The sequence below is a fragment of the Emys orbicularis genome, chromosome 7 (assembly GCF_028017835.1).
Source record: "Emys orbicularis isolate rEmyOrb1 chromosome 7, rEmyOrb1.hap1, whole genome shotgun sequence".
Taxonomy (NCBI): domain Eukaryota; kingdom Metazoa; phylum Chordata; order Testudines; family Emydidae; genus Emys; species Emys orbicularis.
The window spans coordinates 69,961,302-69,980,119 of NC_088689.1; the positions used below are offsets into that span (position 1 = coordinate 69,961,302).

Consider the following 18,818-nt stretch of genomic DNA (forward strand, 5'->3'; position numbering starts at 1 on the left):
CCCCCCCAGAGCCCTGGCCCACCCAGTCCAATGTCCCATCCCCAGACGTGGCCGTCCCTGATGCGTCAAAGGACAGACATAAACAAACAACCCAGAATACACTGTGGAGGGATGAGACTCCCTTTCTGACGCCTGGGAAGCTGAAACCTAAAGCCTGAGCTTTAGGAACGTGAGATGTAAACCGGAAGTGAGCCCCAGGGTTGCTGAGTCCTGCCCCTGCTGCATCACAAGCAACCCTGTCATGGAGTCACGCTCATAAATTTGTCCAGCATCTGTCTCTCTCTATCCCTACGGGGCTCCCATCATTAAACCCCTTCTCCTGAGCCAAAGGAACTGCCAGCCCCCACTCTCTCTACAGCTCCCCTGTTGGTAGGACATGCTGACTATAAGACTTGAGACCCCGCTGCAGATTTGAGGGGTGAATTCGGGTCTGAAATGGTCCATGCAGAGGCTCAGCAGGAACAGGCCATGGCATCAGCAAAGGGAGCGCACAACTTGGAAAGCCCCAGGCCTGGTTCTCTGGGGCCATGCACTCGGAGTAGCTCTGCACCCCTGTGCAGAGTGGGGGTGAAATGCAGCCCTCCTGGTGTGGCAGCGTTTCACCCTGACTTAGCACATGGCTGTGTGTGCACACAAGGTGGGAGGGCAGAAGGGAACCCAGCCCTAGCTGCTTAGGTATTTTTAAAGGCCCCTCGTGGCAGTATCTAAGCACCTTACTTAGCCTTCCTGTTTTTAAAAGTGATGGGGCTATGCCCCACTGGCCTCCCCTGTTCTGGCGCCCCTGGCTAGGGCCTGTGCTGACCTCCACTTGGAAGAAACTCCACAGCCAGGGACTGGACTGTAAATCAGGAAGTGTTATTTACTCCTTTTCATAACACAAGAACTAGGGGTCACCAAATGAAATTATTAGGCAGCAGGTTTAAAATGAACAAAAGGAAGTATTTCTTAAGAACATAAGAACATAAGAAAGGCCGTACTGGGTCAGACCAAAGGTCCATCTAGCCCAGTATCTGTCTACCGACAGTGGCCAATGCCAGGTGCCCCAGAGGGAGTGAACCTAACGCAACGCACAGTCAACCTATGGAACACACAACGCACAGTCAACCTATGGAACTCTTTACCAGAGGATGTTGTGAAGGCCAAGACTATAACAGGGTTCAAAAAAGGACTAGATAAGTTCATGGAGGATAGGTCCATCGATGGCTATTAGCCAGAATGGGCAGGGATGGTGTCCCTAGCCTCTGTTTGCCAGAAGCTGGGAATGGGCGACAGGGGATGGATTATCTGTTCTGTTTATTCCCCGTGGGCACCTGGCATTGGCCACTGTTGGAAGACAGGCTACTGGGGTAGATGGACCTTTGGTCTGACCCAGTCTGGCCGTTCTTATATACACCCAGGATGCTCTGCCCTCAGCTTCAGCATCCCATAAAGGCACGTCTCTAAGCTAGCCAGGATCTGCTTCACTGGGGCACCTTGAGATTAGGGACAGGAGCTTGACTCAGACCCAGAAATGAATGGGGAGCCACACAGAGCCTGGGGTGATGGGAGGGGTGAACCCATAGTCACTCTGCAGGTACTGGAAAAGTACTGTGGCTGCTGACTGTGACATAGCGGTCCTGTCCTCCAGGCGGAGGAGGAGAGAAGCTGCCCTGTCCTGCGGCTGTGTGCAGGCTCCTTGCCAGAGACAGCTCATCTCCCAGGTGAGTTATTAAGATGAACTCATCCAGTCCAAGAGCTCAGATCTAGATAAGTTTTGTGGGGGATGGGGAAGGAGGGTTCCTCAGTTTTTCTGAATCTCAACACCCTTTCCTAGCCCTAGCTGCTTCTCTTTCACAGATATCCAGTGCACACAACACAGCAGTGTTTCAGTTCAGGTTGTACCTTTGTTATCCAGATCTTCTGTTGTGGCCTTTTGTGATCTTGATCCAACATCCTGGCCTGGGGCTTTTGCATATTCTGTCTTCCATAACTGTGTGGGTAAGAAAGGAGGGGTTAGAAAATGCAGAGGTGTAAGAAAGAAAGACGCATCAATTCTGGGGCTCGTAGAATCTCGATAAGGTCAAAGGTACGATGGCTAGATCAGAGGTTGGTATTGCTCTGTCCCTGATCAGCTGTCCTGCTGGGTTCCATGCAGTTGCTAGAGAATTAGACAGGGACTTTGTTAGAGAGAGCACTCCCTTGTTGAAGTTCAACCACCAGCCTGAAGGTAGGGCTGCGAGTCATTTCCTTGTCTCTAATGAAGTGTCCTCCTGTTTGGACACAGATGCTTTTTCCCAGGAGCCTAAACACACTTCTGATCAGCAATGTTGTTTTTGCCTTTGGAATAGACCAGAATGAACAGCATTTTCAAAACAATTTCTCAGGGGGACGAGGGGCCTCTTGAAAAATTTTGCCCCCAAACCTTCCCCCTGTTCCAAATGATCAGAGCGGGTGAAAAACAACTCACTGAAACATTTTTTTTCCAATGAAAAAAATGCCTTTTTGATGAATGAACTCTTTCATTTTTGTCAGCTTTTTTGTCAAAAACACAATTTTCTAGTTTTTGGGAAAAAATAATTTGTACTGAAAATTTCCAAGGAATATTTCAAACAAAATGACATCATTTGGTTTCTTTCTAAATTTGTTGTGGCGAATGCTTAGCGTTTTCCCCACCAGCATCACAAATTACATCCCTTCAGTTCTGGGTTACATGATCACTCTCTGTTTGTAATGTGTCTAAGGGGAGATGTGGAGCTAATGAAAACCACTGTCGCCCCACTCAGTATCGGAAACTCTGACTCTAATCCACAACTGGCTTAGCAAAAATATGACACCTACCCTCACAATTCCATCTGTGCCCCCTGTGATGATGATGCTACATGTGTGCCACTCCATTACTTCAGCAAAGCAGCAGCAAACGATGGCTCCTTCCAGGCCGCAGGCGGTGCTGATGCTTGCCAGAGGCTGGCCGTTGATGGTCCACAAATGTAAATAGGATCCGGCACAAGAGGCAATGTCACCCTAGAACATACCAAGCAGCATTATTTCAGGATCTCACAAATACCACCTGGGGCTGTTAGGCCCTTGTTGTAATCTATGGCATTTGCCCATTCTTCATTTTATTTCTCTTCCACTCTTTTCAGCAGAAGAGCTGGTCAAAAAATTAATTTTTTTAATTCAAAATTCTGGAATTTCAAAGCAAAAATTCTGGAATTTCATTTTGCAGGGTTTGAAACAGATTCACTTGCAGTTTCTTCACTTTTTTTGTTGCATTTTTTAATCAAAAGTTTTATCAAAATGGTTCTTTTTCATATAATGAAAAATACAGTTTTAGGTAAACGAACAACACTGATAACCATTTTTGATTAAGTTTTCTAAAACATTTTCAATTTAAAAAAATCACAGAAAATTGTAAAAAAATTGAAAAAAAAATCGGAAAAATAGGTTATTGTGAACATTTTTTTTTTAAAAGGCCATTTCCCCACAAAATGACTTTTCATTTGAAAATTTTCCAGCAGCTCTAGTTAACAGCTTGGTATTTTTTACTACATTCTGCTCTTGAGGGACAAAAATCAGCTGAGGCAGTGCATGCAAGTAAACTTCACGCACCGGAACTAGTAAAGAAATAAGAAAAATAACATTGGGTGTTGGAAAGCCTCGGCTGTCAAGTATTGCCAAAGGAATAGGCAAGATACCGATGTTGGAACAATGATGCCTTTGGCCTTTGGGGAAAGATATGAAGTTTTGCTATGTGTGTGTAACTGAAATATGTTGTAAAGTTGGGAACACCCACAATCAGCCTTTCAGGTGCAACAATGGAGGAGCCAGATGTGCTGATGGCCCATTAAAGGGAATCCACACTCCCAAGGACTATCCAAGGAACCGTATACAATGGAGACTTCTCACAGATGGCATGTAGACAATGGAGACTGCTTGACTCACGTCATAGCAAACGGTCTTTCCAGCAAGCTGGAAAAGACTATAAAAGAGGGGAAGTGACATCATCACTTGGCCTCTTCCCTCCCACCCCCCCAACTCAACACCTGGAAACACATTCGGAGGTAAAAGGCTGAACTGGGGAGCTGGTCCCAGGCTGAAGGAGAGTCCCAGCTGTATATGGAAGAGCTGTAACCTGCTGGTACTATCCGTCAGGGTGAGACACTGCTTGATTCAAATCCTGTCTAGTTTATAGAACTCAGATTGTGATTTTACTTTTATTTCTTAGGTAACCAACTTTGATCTGTACGCTTAATACTTATAATCACTTAAAATATATCTGTCTGCAGGTAATAAATCTGTTTTATATTTTACCAAAAACAGTGCGTTTTGGTTGAAGTGCTTGGGAAATCTGCTCCGGTTGCAAGGGCCGGTTCACGTCCACTTTCCTTTGTAGAAGGGTATGTCTACACTACGAAATTAGGTCAATTTTATAGAAGACAATTTTTAGAAATTGATTTTATACAGTCGATTGCGTATGTCCACACTAAGCGCATTAAGTCAGCAGAGTGCGTCCTCACTACCGTGGCTAGCATCGACTTACGGAGCAGTGCACTGTGGGTAGCTATCCCACAGTTCCTGCAGTCTCCGCCGCCCATTGGAATTCTGGGTTAAGCTCCCAATGTCTGATGGGGCAAAAACATTGTTGCGGGTGGTTTTGGGTACATGTCATCAGTCGCCCCTCCCTCCGTGAAAGCAACGGCAGACAATCGTTTCGCGCCAGACACCAGGGCGATCAGATAGGCTTTGGAAACCAGTTTCATGACTGGCCAGGCTTCGGTGTGACAGTTGTGTGTGTTTCTCCTTGATGCAAACCCGCCCCCTTTGTTGATTTTAATTCCCTGTAAGCCAACCACCCTACCCCCTTTGAAATAAAGTAACTATTGTTTTGAAACCATGCATTCTTTCTTTATTAATAAAAAAAATGAGATAACGGACAAGGTAGCCCAGGTGGGGTGGGGGAGGAGGGAAGGACTAGGCCACATTGCTTATTGTAGCCACACTAAAAATCAAACTGTTTGAATGACAGCCTTCTGTTATTTGGGCCATCCTCTGGAGTGGAGTGGCTGGGTGCCCCGAGCCTCCCGCCTACGTTCTTGGGCGTCTGGGTGAGGAGGTTAAGGAACATGGGGAGGAGGGTAGGCGGTTATACAGTGGATGCAGTGGGGGTCTGTGCTCTTGTTGGCTTTCCTGCAGCTCCAACAGACACTTCATCATGTCCGTTTGCTCCCCCAACAGATGCTTCATCATGTCCGTTTGCTCCCCCACTAGTCTCAGCATCATTTACAAGGCAGAATGAAGCTGGGAGACATTTTGAAGAACAAAATTTGCTTTGCAAAATTCCTCATGACCCCGGAGATTTTCAGAACTAGGCGTTTTCCTGAACCCCAGGTGCCCTTCACTTGGACACCGAATGGTGATGTTCTCTTTGATACAAGGCTGTTGTAACTGGCCAGCAGAACCTGCCCCTCAACAGCAGGGATTTTTACCTCATTGTAATCCCACTCTGTTCAACAACACTGCAAGGATACAGCGATAGCTAGACAGACAGACAGACAGATGCGGAGCAACCAAACTTGCATGTGGTTCTTATGCCTCCCCTCCAGGGACACTTCTAGGCTGTAACCTAGAATGGTAGGCAAAGTGGTTTGGCTATCATGTGTGCAAGAGCCTGAAACCTGAAGGGGAGACTGGCCCATCCCCGGCTGCTCCTGAGTGTTGGGTAACTTAGCTTGGCATTTCTGTTCAAATAATCACCACTACCCCTGCTCCCCACCTGCCTGCAATATGGCAATTGACAATGCCTCCTTCTGGTTGGGATGGGTTGTAGCTGCCGTAGCATCTAGTGGAAGAAATCTGGGGACCACTCAGATGGCGGCACCTCGGAGCCGAGTCAATGGCCCTGTGCCGGATCATGGGGAGCCTGCATCATCCCAAAGCACAAACAGAGCCATCCTCAAGGCAAAGAGGCAGCCAGCCTGCCGGTAGATCCTACTGGTCCCAACATGCAAGGCCGTGTCTTGATCCAAGCAACCATCTGCTTCATTGAACACTAGACAAGCAACCTCCAAATAAGCTAATCCCCAAACACCCTGGCAACCCTGAAGGGTTAAAAAAGAAACACAGCCAACAGAAAATGTAGAGAATGAAGGAAAAATAATAATAAAATTTGAGGGCTGAATCCTAAGCTCCTTAATTAGATTTCACTAGGTCCTTGCTCCAGCAGAAGTCCTAGTGATTTCATGGGAACAAGGGGAGAGTAAGAACTGCCCCAGGATTCGACCCTTAACTTTTAATGTAGATAACTGTAAGCGCTTTAGGGCAGAGACTTGCATTTCATTATGTGTTTGTACAGTGCCTAGCACAATGGGGTCCTGGTCTTTGACTGGGGCTTCCACTGGGTTAAAAATAGAACTAAACAAATTCATGGAGGATAGTCCACCAATGGCTATTAGCCAAGATGGTCAGGGATGCAACCCCATGTTCTGGGGGTCCCTAAACCTCTGACTGCCAGAAGCTGTGAGTGGACGACAAAGGAAGGATCACTCAAAATTGCCCTGTCCTGTACATTCCCTCTGAACCACCTGGCACTGGACACTGGCAGAATACAGGACACTGGGCTAGATGGACCATTGGTCTAACCCAGTGTAGCCATTCTTATGCTACTGAGATACATATACAAAATATTAATAATAAAAACATTCTCACAAATCAGTAATTCACCACATGGACACCAAGTCCTAAACCTCTGTCCAGTTCAGCATCCTCCTCTGCCCCCCAGAGTGTTTAGTGTTATGGTATTAATACCCTTCACAACCGAGTCTCTCCTCTCCCTGTAGTGCTTGTGTGTACAGCTTTAAGGGCAATTGTGTGTGTGAAGTGGGAGCAGAAAGGCAGGGCTGGCTCCAGGCACCAGCCTGGCAAGCAGGTGCTTGGGGCGGCCACTGCGGAGAGGAGCGGCACGTCCAGGTATTCGGCGGCAATTCGGCGGACGGTCCCTCACTCCCGCTGGGAGCAAAGGACCTCCCGCCGAATTGCCGCCGCAGATCGCGATCACGGCTTTTTTTTTTTTTGGCTGCTTGGGGCGGCCAAAACCCTGGAGCCGGCCCTGCAGAAAGGCACAGATCTCCGAAGCCTTAAGAGCAAGGAAAATGCAGATATTCAAAGCTGTAGGAGCAGCCTCTAGGATGCAGTGTTTATAATATTGCACCTGATCTATTTACAAGTGCATTTTGATTAAACTTCCTGGGTTCACACTCCCCGATTTAAATTCCATCCAAACTTTCCATCCCTTAGGAACCAGCTAAAATAGAATAGCAGCAGCAAGTCCACCTGCTCCTGGCAGAGGCTGGTCTGTCCTTAAATAAGCAGTGTGCATCTGGTTTAAATTAACTACTGCCAGGCCTTTCCCTCCTCCTGATTTTGGCCCAGGGCTCTTCACATCGCAGTGGAAAAAATCTCGAGGCAGACTGAGAAGGGTTATTTGAAACGGCATGGCCAGTACTGAAAGAATTGAAACTTGGGCCCTGGCTACACTTGAAACACTACCGTAGCACAACTGCAGCTGTGCCACTGTAGTGCTTCAGTGTAGACACTGACTACAGCGATGGGAGTGGTTCTCCAATTGCTGTAGTTAATCCACCTCCCCAAGAGGTGGTAGGCTAGGCTAACAGAAGAATTCTTCCATTGACCTAGCGATGCCTACACTGGGGGTTAGATTGGCTTAACTATGTCCCTCAGGGTGTGGACTTTTCACACCCCTGAGAGATGTAGCTATGCCGACGTAACTTTTCAGTGTCAACCAGCCTTTAAACTTCTTTAACTGCATGTGGGTCTTGGAGGCTCACGGATTTGGTAATGGGCTATAGAGTTTTTCAGGTCTACATCACTGACTGAAATCCAACTAAGATCAGCAGCTACAGAAAGCTTTTTCTTTCTTACTCAGATTGTAAATTCCCCAAGGCAAGGATCACCTTCTTGCTCTATGTCTGTACAGCACCTAGCACAACAGGGTCCTGCTCCATGACTAGAGCACCTAGACACACTGTAATATACCTAATCATGTACAGTGCCTAACCTGGCACTATGGGGTTCTGGTCCATGACTGTGGCCCCAGGTGTCATCGCAATAGACCTAGTATTGGGGCCCTACTTGCTACCACAGGACAAATAATAAGAATCTAACATAGAGCGGTGTGGAGACTGGAATTTCTGTTTTTCAGCAAATTCCTCCATTTCAAAATTTGTTTTATTTCAAATCAGAATGAAAACAAAGAAGTTCAAAATTTCCCATGACACAAAACTTCTGAAAAAAACAAAATCCCCGTGGATCAAGCCAAATGTTTCTTTAAGATAAAATCAACATATTCCATTTCAGTTTTGACATTTTTAAAATGTTTGTCTTTATAATATAAAATGAAGCATGTTGAAATGAAAAGTCATTTCAGAATGAAAAATGGAAACATTATGTCCTCAATAAACTGAAATGGAATGTGTTGACCTTAGAGAAACACTATTCTCATGGTTTTCCCCCCAAAATGAGATTTTATCAAAATCAATGTGTTCCTGCAGGAAGTTTTGGTTTCCAATAGAAAAGCCTTCCGTTGGAAAATTTTCAATCAGCTCTGATCTAACGGCTGCTCAGTGACCCCTGTCTCAATCCAATCCCTAGTGTGCTAATTCCACATCACAACAATCATCATCACGGTCATGGACTCTGATTGGCCCACTGCTTGGCAAAGGAACCAAGGACTGCATGGGCTATAGACAATGGACCCCACTCTCCCTCCAGCGGAAACCTATGGTGCGACACAGTGGAGGAAGCTTTGGAAACTGATAATTTTATCCTCTAGGGCTATCAACCCAGCATCTTTCACCAGCACTCCTATTTATTTTAAAATGTGTGGGCTTCTCCAGTATACTTTGCGGGGGACTGACAAGAACAGTCAAGCATTGGCCTAACTCTGTGGGAGTTTTACCACTGACCATTGGTATTTGTCATTAAGTGCTATGGAAAATCCCACTCCTTGGGCTTTAGTGGAAGTTATTATTATTATTCATTTGTATTGCAGTTGTGGACCCCAGAAGCCCCAGTCATGGACAAGGTCCCCTCATGCTAGGTTCTGTACAAATGCAGAAGAAATAAACAGTCCCTGCCCCAAAGTGCTGACAATCTCAGTTGTTAGGGTAAACAGATGTTTTGGGACGTCTTATCGCTATGACATCAATATACATCCCTAACACTTCTCAGCACAAGCCACAGTACTCTGTGACTTGACAAAAATGTTAACAACCCCAACCACTGTTCTCTTTTGTGAAGATCAACTGAACATAGAAACACGGGCGTATAAACGGCCTGCTCAGGAAGCAGAGCTTTGGGGGAATTCACACCCAAGAAAATCCAACCCAGATTATTTTCATAATGATGAGCAAGCAGCTGTGTTTCTGGGAACAGACTGCAGATGGATTTTTCGTTTCTACCACCATCCCTAATAGGAGAGATTAAAAAGATTGGAACTGTTCAGCTTGGAAAAGAGAAGACTAAGGGGAGGAGGATATGACAAGAGGTCTATAAAATCATGAATGCCATGAAGAAAGTGAATAAGGAAGTGTTATTCACAGTACACAAGGACCTGGCGTCACCTAATGAGATGAACAGGCAGCAGGTTTAAAACAAACAAAAGAAAGTATCTCTTCACACAACACATAGTCAACCTGTGAAACTCGTTGCCTAAGGATGTTGTGAAGGCCATAAGCATAACTGGGTTCAAAAAAGAATTAGAGAAGTTGATGGAGGATAGGTCCATCAATGGCTATTAGTCAAGATGGTCAGGAATGCAATACATGCTCTGGGTGTCCCTAAGCCTCTGACTACCAGATGCTGGGTCTGGACGATAGACAACAAGGAAAAGTGTAGAGTCCTACACTTAGGACAGAAGAATCCCATGCACTGCTGCAGGCTGGGGACCGACTGTCTAAGCGGCAGTTCTGCAGAAAAGGACCTGGAGATTGCAGTGGACAAGAAGCTGGATATGAGTCAGTGTGCCCTTGTTGCCAAGAAGGCTAACGGCATATTGGGCTGCATTAGTAGGAGCATTGCCAGCAGATCGAGGGAAGTGATTATTCTCCTCTCTTCGGCACTGGTGAGGCCACATCTGGAGTATACATCCAGTTTTGGGCCCCCCACTACAGAAAGGATGTGGACAAATTGGAGGGCAACGAAAATGATAAGGGAGCCAGGGCACATGATTTATGAGGCGAGGCTCAGGGAACTGGGCTTATTTAGTCTGCAGAAGAGAACAGTGAAGGGGGATTTGATAGCAACCTTCAACTACCAGAAGGGGGGTTCCAAAGAGGATGGAGCACGGCCGTTCTCAGTGGTGGCAGATGACAGAACAAGGAGCAATGGTCTCAAGTTGCAGTGGGGGAGGTCTAGGTTGGATATTAAGAAACACTATTTCACTAGGAGGGTGGTGAAGCACTGGAATGGGTTACCTAGGGAGGTGGTGGAATCTCCATCCTTAGAGATTTTTAAGGCCCGGCTTGTCAAAGCCCTGGCTGGGATGATTTAGTTGGTGTTGGTCCTGCTTTGAGCAGGGGGTTGGACTAGATGACTTCCTGAGGTCTGTTCCAACCCTAATCTTCTATGATTATATGATAGGGGATGGATCACTTGATAACTACGCCAGTCTGTTCATTACCTCGGAAGCATTTGGTACAGGCCACTGCTGGAAGACAGGATACTGGGCTAGTTGGACCATTGGTCTGACCCAGTATGGCCATTTTTATAAGCTCCCTTCTAGCGGAGAGGGTTGTAGGGGAAAGGAAAACAATAACACATCAGGTAATTGTCTGCTGGCTGAGACTGCTGATTCAGGAACACCCAGAGCCGGTAGACTGTGGATGAGGACTTGGGTCTAATTAGTCCCAGCTGGCACTGCCGTAACACATGCATGTCAGGAGAAATCAATGGAAGCAACAGAGTCACATGTGAGCCAAAGGCAGAAGTGCAAGGGACTATACTGCTATGCTTCTCAAGCCAGCTCACAAATCAAGAGGTTTAATCTTACTATCCAGCCACGCACGGATGCTTCTACTTAGCTACTCGTCTATATTGTACCTTTTAGTGCTCCCTTCTCATCCTTAAGAGTACTATTAGCAACCTCTGTAAAAGGGAAAATCAATTGATCAGCATCTCAGGATGTTTTTACGTTGGGAAGAGCACCCCTTACATTATCATGAAATGCTCCTGAACACATCAGGAGAAGGATGATAAATGAAGTTCTTACCGTTGAATCGTTGATGGCAATAGCAGAGAGACTGGCCCTATGGGCAGGGAGACGGGTGATGTATGTCAGCTCGTTCAGGTCCCATATGATGCAGGTTCTGTCACTGGATCCACTCACAAGGATGCTGTAGGTCACAGATGCGGCCAGGCAGGTCACGGCCTGAGTGTGTCCATACAAAGCCTAGGGGTACAAAGCAAACCAAAACCACAACCAAGCAGCTGGGTTACTAGGGATCCACATTCCCACTGGGATCAGCTTAGCAAGAACATGTGATCTACTCCACAAAATCAGAGTCTACAATGGAGATCTCAAAGCTCCCTTGTCCTTAACTTACAGATGGGGAAACTGAGGCCCAGAGAGGTTAAGTGACTTTCCAAAGCTTACCCAGTGAATCAGAGGTGGCAACAGAACCCAGATCTCCTTTTCCTTAGACTTGTGTAATAGCTATTTGACCATACTGCCTCATATAAAATACCCACTACATTTTTAGCCCTGGTTAGCAGTGTAAAACATCTTTTACCTTTGCCCTTCTGGCCTTATCAAGGTGAGATTCATACTCAGAGGTTAGAGCTGTTCAACATTTGTAAAATTTTTACATAAAAAAAAATTTCAATGACATTTTTGAGACATTTCTCCCTATTATTATATCCAATACAGACCATTTCAATATTTTTTTCAAATACTGAAGTTTTGCATAATTAAAATAAACCTCTCTGGGAACCTTTCTGTTAAACATTACTTTCTTTCACCCCTCCCCCACTATTTTGTAAGCATCTCTATCATAAGAGACACGGCCAGTTTAGTTTAGCCCCAAAATTTAGGTTTTCCATTAAAAAAAACCCCTTAATTTTAGTCAATGTATTATGGACAGAAACTAATAAAGTCATTTCATTTAATAGATGTGATATGCTGATCTGGTTTTACACCCAACATGCAGTGGTGTAAATGAGGGTACAAGGTGTTGGACAAAAGAGAATCGGGCCCTACTTGCTTTCTTTAAAACTCCTGGGCCTGATTTTCAGTTGTACTGAAGTCAACGAGTGCTGTGACTCGACTTCCCCGAACGTCACACCAGAGTTGTAATGCTAATTTTAACTGGAAAGGTGAATTCCCAGCTGGCTTTCTCTGCATGGAATGATCAATGAACTTCTAGGGTTTGACTCAGTTCAGTCTGGGTTTCAGTCCTGAAAGTCCCTGTTGACCTCTCAGAAGACGTATGGCATATACTCTCCTCCTACGTCAGCCCAACTTCTTGCTGGCCACCTAATAAATGCTGCTATTTGCCAAGGTTGTTAGGACAACAGCATTTAAACATGAACCCCTCTGGTGAAGATGCTCGGTTGCACCAGGCTGTAGGGGACCGAGATGACTTTCAGGTGTCACAAATTATTTTAGGCTTGACATGGGCCTGAGATACAGGGTGGGATATAATTTTAGACCCTATCAAAGTATGAGCTCAGGGGTAAAAGATAATGGCACAAGAGGGGATTTAAGCAAAGCTGTGCAAAGTTTTCATCCCAGCCCTGAAGCCCATTCCCAACTGAGCTTTGGGGGGCTCCAGGCTGTGGGGTGAGTTTGGGGCAGGCTTGGAACTTCAGGGCAGCCTGTGAGCCATTTATGGTTGTAGGTCACAATCAGACCAAACCCAGTGGAGTTTGTTCCCACGTGACACAGAACTAGGTGGCTGCTGATCAATTTCACCCGGAGTTTTTTGGTTCACACAAAATAGAACAAAACGCTGATTCATCAAAACCAAGCCTTGTTGCGGAAACATGTTGGTTTTGACAAAAATTTTGTTGGGAAAGTTTCTGAGAGTGGAATTTCGGATGGAATTCAAGAGAGTGAGACACACCTCACTCTTGAATAGCCCACCGGTGCAGGCACTCATCTGGGATGTGGGAGACCCAGGTAAGCGTCCTGACCACCACACTACTGAGTCATCCTCTTGCTTTCTCCATATCTGCTGTTGGAGCTCTTCCACTTTGTATAGATAATTAAATATTCGGTGGGCTGCAGAGAGAGAGAGCAACTCCGTGTCTGAATCAGAGCAGGGATGTGAGCCTGAGTCTCCGGTTACATCTACACAGATATGAAAGACTGGCGGCGCGGTCTTTGACGGCCCAGGTTCGCTGATTTGGGCTCCTAGGGCTCAGGCTGTGGAGCTGGTAGTCAGTGCTGCCAATTCAGGGCAGACAGAGCCCTGGTCTCTGATTGCAGTGCTTGTGCGCAAAGACTGCACGTGGCCTGTGGCAGTAGTCAGTGGTCACTGTGAACGGGGCTGGGAAGAGCCAGGGCCATACTTCACCCCCTCCATACACTGGTCAGCCACAAAAGGAAACACTGCACCTGCTAAAAGGGTGACTCAGCAGGGGTGCACTGTGGCTCTGCTGCACCCATTCCACCATGGGTCTGTGTTTGAAAGGCGCAACACAGCTCTTCTGGATGCTTATCCGAACTGGCTACGTGTTTCCTTTGGTGCAGAGTTACGGGAGTGTGGGTCAGATAAAATTGCACAGATGGATACCGTGGCTATTATGCTGCATTCTCAATGCTACACACAACTCTGGAGGCAGCCCGTTAAGAAGGGAATAAGATCTTCCTGCTGAAACACAGTTTCTGTCTTTTACTCCAACTCAAACAAGAACGCATTAGTCCCTTGAGAAGGCTGATAAGTGAACAGCATCACTTTTATAGCACATCAGCTTTACTTAAGTGAAGCTCAGTATCTCAGGGATGACGATACAATAGTTTTGTTCAGCAAAATAAACAACGACCATGAAACAACAGCAGGTAATTCACTGGAAGACATTTAGGGGCATAGTTCAGATTGACATCTAGGCCAGAGAGATATCTAAATGACTAATGCCCTCTGCTAGCAGAGACAGAAAGGAAATCCATGCAGTTTTTGGCATTGCGTGATCTCACACTGGTATTTTGTGGAATATGGGCAATATCATTTAATTGCAGCATACACATTAGCAACACCGGTTCCTCAAAAGTCAGTCATAGATTGTGGGCCGCTAACGAGACCGGCAAACCAGTAAAGGTAAAACAGAACCTCCCTGAAGCTTTGCCCAAAACGCAAACTGACCCTGAACTGAACTTTTCTTGATCTCCAAAACATGTTGCTTAGATTTTACCCTAATGCTGTTTCTTTCCCTTCCTTGTCTGTGTCCTGGGTTCTGAGAGGAAACAGACAGGCTAAAGTTCATGAGATAAGGTCTTCTGATGGTATTTTGGGCCTCTTCAGAAGCAGACAGTATTAGAATCTCATGTCAGGAGTTGTTCCAACTACAATTTGTGCCCCAATTTGCAGGGCCAAGAGGTCTAGCTAAATAGATAATATTCTGGGGGCCTCTCTGAGCTCAACCCAGATTCAGCCTTTTGATGTTTCCCATCACCTATGGCAAATGAAATATGTTCTTGCCCTGGACCTGGGAAAACCTGAATTTTCTCCTGAGTCTTTTCTTCAGGAACCAATGGACAGAGCAGATTTCTACGGCATGAATACCTTCATGTCTCTCAAACCCCATGAACGCGTCCCCTTATTATTTCACCTGAGAGTAACAGAAGAGATTTATCTTATTTGGTTTAAGGGGAAAAGGGAACAAGTTGCTGTCTATTGCCTTAGATATCACTGAAGAACATCAAAAGCGTATTCATAAAAGCAGCCCAGAAGGTCACAATATCAGGCCTGAATCTCGATGGCATTACTTCAGTTTTATGGCAGTGTAAATCCTGATTACAATGGAGTTACCCCAGCAGAAAACTAGAGAAAGGCAGTTTGGATCTGGATAAAGATCCATATTCTGCCACTTGGGCCATTCTCCACCTTATGGGAGTGATGGATGAACCTCACAAAGGTTCCAAATTCAGGATAGGTAAAGTATCCAGAACTCTGGTTACTTATCTGAACCTTCTTGGTTAGAAATACTGAGCTGGGAATCTGTTTAGAGAAGTCTCACAACATTTTGGTGCTCCTGCCTCCTGACACAGCTAGAAAAAAGGAAATGGGAACCATCTGAACAATACATAATGACTCAGATGGAGCTGGGTGGGCTGAAGGTCCATGGGAGATTGGAGTGGAGGGGTATATTTCTTAATTTCAAGACTTGAGGGCATAGTAAGCTATACTAGCATTGCCAAAGTGTGAGAAAAAGACTGACTGCTCGGGAGTCTGTTAGAGGCAGGTATGGCCAACCCCGTTGGGGTTACATATAGGGAAGGCTGGAAAACAAGAATTCTGCTTCACGCAAAAAGCTGACGTTTCAAACATTTGATTTTGTATCGAACCTGAGACCTTTTGAAATTTTCAGCCAAACACCCGAGGGAATGAAAGAGATGCCCACTCACCCCAGAACAGCCAACTGCCAGTGGTTAGGGTGCTCACCTGAGAGAGATCCATGCTGTGAATCAAGGACCTGAGCCCCACCCCAGAATAGCCAATAGCCTAGTCATTAAACACACACTTACAATATGGGAGACCCAGAGCATCTCTACTTTGAACCTGAGAAACCTTTCCAACAAAAGTTTCATTGAAAATGACATATTTCTGCAAAAAAAGGTTTTTGACAACGGCATTTTATGTTGAAAAAGTGTTTAGTCAAAACAACTCTGGGTTAGATCCCCTGAGTCCATTTGTCATTGTCAATGCCTGAACGGGTGGCAGGTTGATATGCTGTGTGATGCCATCTATACCATCTTTCTCTGTCACCCTGGTAGAGGAACAGCTTTCATCGAAACCCCTTCCCAGCTCTGATCTCAGACCTGCACTTACTAAGCTGTCATGTCAGGTGAGCTGTGGTACTGTACCTGTCTCAAGTTCAGGCATCTCGCTTTGTCCTTGACCAGGGAAAGTTCCCAGACACACACGACGGCGCTCGTTCCAGAGGTAATGACAGTAGATGGTGTGGGACATACAGCACAGAGGCACTTGCCCCAATCTGCCATGCATTCGAGTGTCATCGTGTTCTGCAGAAGGTAAAAACACTGGCAGTCATTTCTGTGGCACAGATTCCTTTGATTGCAGCAAGTCAATATTTAAACCAGAGAACAGATTCGGGGCCTGAGAACCAAGCTCTCATCTTCCCTTTGAGGCTGGGAAAGGAAAGTTCCTCCTACCCATTTTCAAGAACCAAAGAAAGGTTGGGCTCAAAGGTCAGTCAAAGAAAGTGCCCAGTCCTACAAGGTGCGGGGCATCCTCAACTCACAGTGAAGTCAGACTAAAGCCTAAATTTTCCTCTCAGTTCTGCTCTCACTGCCTGTGTGTGTATCAGCATGGCTATGTGTATGTTGGTGTGGGAGTGAATCAACCATTACCTGCAGGCTGGATTGGAAGGATGATTCGGAAGTTAGGGCACTAGCTTAAGATTCAGGGAACAGGTTCCATTCTCTGCTCTGCAACAGGCGTCCTGTGTAATTTTGAGTGAGTCAATTAGTCTCTCTGTGCCCAGTTCCTCACCTGTACAATAGGGATAAGCAGCCCCCTACCTCACAGGCATGTTGTGAGGATAAATACATTACAGATTGTGATGCTCTCATATTCTACAGTGATGGGGGACCATATAAGTACCTAAAATAGATAGAACAACCTACTACTTACTCATAGGTAGAGGCATTGCTCAAGTGTAGAGGTTGGTGCTTTTGGTGCAGGGATCCCTGGATTCTATCCCCACCGGTGACCCCTGGTTCTGTGTGTTTTCACAGCAAATCGTTCAGTACACACTGAGCTTCCCAAGGAAAAGGGAAAGGTTTCTGCTACTTTGAACATCTGATGAACTATGCAGGGAACTGAACGCTGTTCTCCCGAGCCTCACACTAGCACTGGCCATCCCTCCTTTTAAGAGAGAACACTGCTCTCTCCTTGGCCACTGGCACTCCAGCATGCATGCAGCACTGCGATGTGTACTGTTGATTCCTTACAGTAAAGAAGTCAGAGAATCAGTTCTAGAGCCCTGCACGGATACAAAAATGTGTATCCGCAGCCAATCTGCAAAAATTATCTGTGGATATCTGCGGATTTGCAGGGCTCTACTCTGGGGCACACACACACACACACACACACACACAGAGCCTGGTCGGGGAGAGCCCCGCGGGCAGCTGTGAGGAGCCTGTGCAGAGTCGCAGACCCTCCACCTGTCCTCGGCCTGGCGGGGAGTCTGGGGGTCGGGACACAGTCGGGGGCTGCTCTCAGCCCCCATCTCCTGCACCACGGGCAGGTGGAGGGTCTACCACAGCTCCCCATGGCTCCCTGGCTGGGCTCCACACTGGTCTGGCCAGGTGGGTGTCCTGTGGAGCTGCCTGGCTCTTACTGTGGCTGGGCTCCGAGACCCGTCCTCTGGCCAGAGCCAGGTCAGGGAGAGTTGCACTGGCAGCTGTGGGGAGCCTGGGTCCCTCCAACTGCCCTAGGCAGGGGGCCCAAGCAGCCTCCAGCCCGTGTCTCTGCACGGGGAAGGGGGTGGAGGGACCCAGGCTCCACACAGCTGCCAGCGTGGCTCTCCCCGACCAGAGAGTCGAAGCCTGGCCACGGTAAGAGCTGGGCAGGCAGCTGTGGGGAGTCATGCTGGACCCTTCACCTGCCTTGGGCAGGGGGCCCGAGCAGCCTCCTGTCCAGTGTCCCTGCACCCCAGACCGCCACCCAGGGCAGGTGGAGGGTCTGTGCCACAGTTCCTCACAGCTGCCTGCCCGGCTCTTACAGTCAGAGCCCTGCACGGATACAAAATTTGTATCCACATCTGCACTATCCGCAAAAATGGCCCACAGATATCCGTCGATATAAAGCAGATACCCGCGGATTAGCAGGGCTCTACAGATTTCTAGGGGAAGCTGCATTAGTGTTTTGAATGAGAGCACTGTGCTAAACTCAGGGGCGGGAGGAAATTGACAGATGGTCCTATCCTAATCCCAGCAGAAAGTTCTGTGTCATAAAATTTCTCATCAGGGGCCAAGAGACATTGTGTTGTTGTTACATCCTATCACACAAGGTCTCGGTTTCAGTGTAACAGACGATATAGTGATTGGAACTAGATAAGAACTTCAGATCAGTTCGATATTTGCCAAGATTTTCAAGAGGAACTAATGATTTTGGGGGCCCAATCTGAGACTCTTTCAGTGGGGCCAGATTTCCAGAAGGTGCTAGCATCCACCCTCTGAAAATGAGGCCTCTTTACGATGTCTCAAGTTGGGCACCTCAAACAGTGAGACACCCAAAATCACGAGTCACTTTCCATGGAGTTTCAGGCCTGAAAGGAACATTAGCTCATCCAGTCTGACCTCCTGTATGGCACAAGCCATTAAATTTCACCCAGACACTCCGGTATTAAAGCCAAAGATTTTAGCTAGGCTAAAACATTTCAGTTTCCAGAAGATTACACTGTTGTGAGCCACAGGCAGAGAGCGGGAGAGACTGAGGTGCCACCAATGACCAAGACCCTGCACTGGTAGGGAATCGATTAGGTGGGAGATGCCCAGATGATCCCAAACAGGCAATCCATGCCCTAGGCTGCAGAGGAAGGTGAAAACCCCCAAAGTCCTTGCCAATATGACCTGGGGAGCT

General features: G+C 46.7%; 1 protein-coding gene across 1 annotated transcript in view; it reads right to left on the reverse strand.

The window, feature by feature from the left end:
* The window catches only part of WDFY4 (WDFY family member 4), a 234,004-nt gene that overhangs the window by 4,545 nt on the left and 210,641 nt on the right, over nt 1-18,818 (reverse strand). The window contains exons 56-59 of the mRNA XM_065407457.1: nt 16,076-16,234; nt 11,264-11,443; nt 2,818-3,000; nt 1,882-1,969 (exon numbers count right to left, since the gene is read on the reverse strand). Coding sequence (XP_065263529.1) covers nt 1,882-1,969; nt 2,818-3,000; nt 11,264-11,443; nt 16,076-16,234 — 610 coding nt within the window. The remainder of the gene's footprint in view (nt 1-1,881; nt 1,970-2,817; nt 3,001-11,263; nt 11,444-16,075; nt 16,235-18,818) is intronic.